We start from the raw sequence: 3,591 nt of genomic DNA on the forward strand, positions 1-3,591 counted from the left end.
GACACTGACATGGCCGCTGGCAGGACACCCCTCTGGCAGGGATCACGACCGTCTTCCGGATCCACTCGCAGCCAGCTGGGTCCACGTATGAGGCGAACCCGTGGGCGGCAGGGTCTCCTGATGCCTCAGACACTGCTTTTGAAAAATTGCAGTAACACATTTAAAACTTCCATTTAAAAGCGTAAGTGTACATTTATCGTAAAAACGTGGGTGCGGGGCAGGAGGGTCTCAGCATGAGCCAGCAATGCCTATGTCTCCCTCACTGCCTGCGTCTCCCTCCCCCGCGCTCACTCTCACTTAGAAAGAGAAGCAAAGAAAGCAAACAGCTTCAGGCACGGACTGCCGCGTGGCTGAGGCGACCATTTTACGTGTGTGGTTAGAAATGCCCAAACTCAGGAAAAGCAGTTAGCGTAATGGCTGTGTAGCTGGACTCCCATGTAGTTGACCACGGTTCGCGTCCTAGACCCGGGGGCTTAAAATTCACGCTGGGCACGTGTGCGTGCGTGCCCAAGATCTCGAGAGGAGAATGGAGGAGAAGGGATTGCGGCGTGGCCATTTCCCCTGGGGGGGGGTGATTTCCCACTTTCTGTCTCTCTGTCTCTCTCTCCCTGGAGAGCGCACCCTCCCTATAGCAAAAAAAAAAAAAAAAACCTCTAAGAAAAAAAAAGAAATGCCCGCTCCCGGGAGAGCGCACCCTCCCTATAACAAAAAAAAAAAAAAAAAACCTCTAAGAAAAAAAAAGAAATGCCCGAACGTGTGCAAGGCGAGGAACAGCGTGTAAAGGCGTCTCAGCCTTTCTTATCAAAGCTGTCTTCTTCTTATGGCTTCTCTGTAATTAGCTGTTTTTGTGTTGGACGTGGGGCTCGTTCTTCTATAACATGATACTTCCTGTGTTTTCTAGGGTACATTTAATAACCCTTTTCGAAAATGATCGCCACTTTTCTCACCTCTCAACTTTGGAGCGGGAGATGACTTTTCGCACTGAAATGGTTAGTCTTTCTTCCAATGTATTAATTTGTGACTTAAGAGTGGTAAGACCATAAGCTAAATTAAAACCAAGTGAATGTTTGGTGAACCGCACCACCTCGCAAGTTTCTAAGTGTCATAACTCAGGTTCGAAATGCAGAAATGTTTAGGACCCTCTGTATTTAATTTATTTCATGATCTTTCCTCTTCTGAAGTGGAGACTTCGGTTTTTGATTTTTATTTTTTAACTCTCTTCAATGTAATCTCTTTCAAGAGACTGTTTTAAATATATTTTCCTTTTTTACAATTGCCTTTGTTTAATTTTATTTATTACTAATTTGTGGTAGGGCACACATGTTCACCAGAGAGAGACAGAGCGAGAGAGAGAGGGACAGTGAGAAAGCAAGCCGCCAGGTCTGGGGCTCGCACCGCAGCCGGCATGGGAGTGCAGTGTCTTAGCCACCACGCCGCCTGTTGCCCCCTAAGTATAACTTCTTAATGACTTGCATTTTCTGATACCTGATCATCGATAAAGTGGGGTGATGTCACCTGCCAGACACTGGCATGGCCGCTGGCAGGACACCCCTCTGGCAGGGATCACGACCGTCTTCCGGATCCACTCGCAGCCAGCTGGGTCCACGTATGAGGCGAACCCGTGGGCGGCAGGGTCTCCTGATGCCTCAGACACTGCTTTTGAAAAATTGCAGTAACACATTTAAAACTTCCATTTAAAAGCGTAAGTGTACATTTATCGTAAAAACGTGCAAGTTAGCATCTAGCCGCTGCTCAGGGTTCAGCTCTGTGGCACTCGGCACGTCCACAGACTTCCACGTGAGCGGAATGCCTCCTCTGCGTATGGAGCCTGGGCCTGAGCCTCCAACGCTGCTCCTCAGCCACGGCTGGACCCCACGCAGCCTGCGAGCTCTGAAGAAGGGGGTGTGGCAATGTCTGTGTGGCGTTTGAATGTCTCAAAGTGATTGTTTCTGGAGACAGGGTCTAAAACATTATTGCATAAAATGTAAAAGCAGACCCAGGAGTGAAGCCGTGCACAGCCTGGGCTCTGCGACAGATCACGGCTCAGACGGCAGTCCTGGGCCTCCCTGAGGCGCCGGTTAGTTAGTCAACCTCTCTGGTTCTCAGCCACCTGTTCTGCTCACTGGAAACAATGCCACTCTGACAGGGTTTGGTGAAAGCGGAGGGCAATGAAATCAAGCACAGGGGCCAGCAGGTGGCGTGGTAGTTAAGGCACTGGACTCCCACGTGGCCGGCCGCGGTTCAAGTCCTTGAGACCTGGTGGCTTGAGAATCATGCCAGGTGTGTGTGTGCATGTGCCCGAAACCCCAGGAGGAGACTGGAGGAGAAAGGATGGCAGGGTGGCCTTCCCTCGGGTGATGTCTCACTGTCCCCCTTGCTGTCCCCCTTGCTGTCCCCTCGCTGTCCCTCTCGCTGTCCCCTCGCTGTCCCCTCGCTGTCCCCCTCGCTGTCCCCTCGCTGTCCCTCTCGCTGTCCCCCTCACTGTCCCCTCGCTGTCCCTCTCGCTGTCCTCCTCGCTGTCCCCCTCGCTGTCCCCTCGCTGCCCCCTCACTGTCCCCTCGCTGTCCCTCTCCAGCAGTTGCAGGTGCTCTATGGCAAAAACCTAAAAACAAGCAAAACCCAAAAGCAGACGGGCCCAGCACAGACCTCTGTAAAAGTACTAGCTGTCGGGGCCAGCAGGTGGCGCAATGGCCACGTCACTGGACTCCCACGTAGTCGACCACGGTTTGAGTCCTAGACCCGGTGGCTTAAAACACACCATGCACGTCTGTGTGTGTACCCAAAATTCCAAGAAGAGAATGGAGGAAAAGGGATTGCGGTGTGACCATTCCCCCAGGGTGGGGGGGGGATTTCTCACTTCCTGTCTCTCTGTCTCTCTGGTGAGCACACATGCCCTATAGCAAAAATGTCTCAGGAAAGAAAAAAGATAGCTGTTTACTAATGAAACTTTATTCACATATTTAATACTTCCCTCAACATAGACGTCACGTGTTAGGTGTTCATTCATTATACTGCCTTGCTGTGTGTGTGTGTGTGTGTGTGTGTGTGTGTGTGCACTTACCTGAGAGATGGAGAGAGGAAAAGTGAGGTGCAACCCCTTCTCCTCCAGTCTCCTCTCAGGATTTTGGGTGACGCACACGCACCCGGTGTGGTTTTTAAGCAGCCGAGTTGGGGGCTTGAACCACATTTGGCCACACGGGAGTCCAGCTCCATGACCACTGTGCCAAATACTGCCCCTTGCCTTGTGCACTTTTTATTTGAGAGAGGTTTTTGCTATAGGGCGTGTGTGCTTGCCAGAAAGACAGAGAGAGACAGAGAGACAGAAAGTGGGAAATCACCCTCCAGGGGAGATGGCCACACCGCAATCCCTTCTCCTCCATTCTCCTCTCGGGATCTCGGGCACTCACGCACACGCACCTGGCATGAGTTTTAAACCACCAGGTCCAGGACTGGAACCATGGTCGACTACGTGGGAGTCCACCCACATAGGCACTATGCCAGCTGCTGGTCGTGCACTTTTAAACAGAGAGGAAAACCTTTATATAAGCCCGTATTTTGCCAGTCCAAACTGCGGGTTCCAGCCCGTCTGGT

At 51.5% G+C, this 3,591-nt stretch overlaps 1 protein-coding gene across 2 annotated transcripts in view; it reads left to right on the forward strand.

Moving 5' to 3' along the window:
- The first annotated feature begins 898 nt into the window (after positions 1-898).
- Positions 899-3,591, forward strand: part of DPY19L2 (dpy-19 like 2) — an 85,028-nt gene continuing 82,335 nt past the window's right edge. For both annotated transcript variants that reach the window (XM_014585764.1, XM_006143030.2), the window contains exon 1: positions 899-989. In XM_014585764.1, the coding sequence (XP_014441250.1) occupies positions 969-989 (21 nt within the window). In that variant the 5' untranslated portion in view covers positions 899-968. The remainder of the gene's footprint in view (positions 990-3,591) is intronic.

Source organism: Tupaia chinensis, unplaced genomic scaffold (genome assembly GCF_000334495.1).
Source record: "Tupaia chinensis unplaced genomic scaffold, TupChi_1.0 Scaffold000088_1, whole genome shotgun sequence".
NCBI lineage: Eukaryota > Metazoa > Chordata > Mammalia > Scandentia > Tupaiidae > Tupaia > Tupaia belangeri.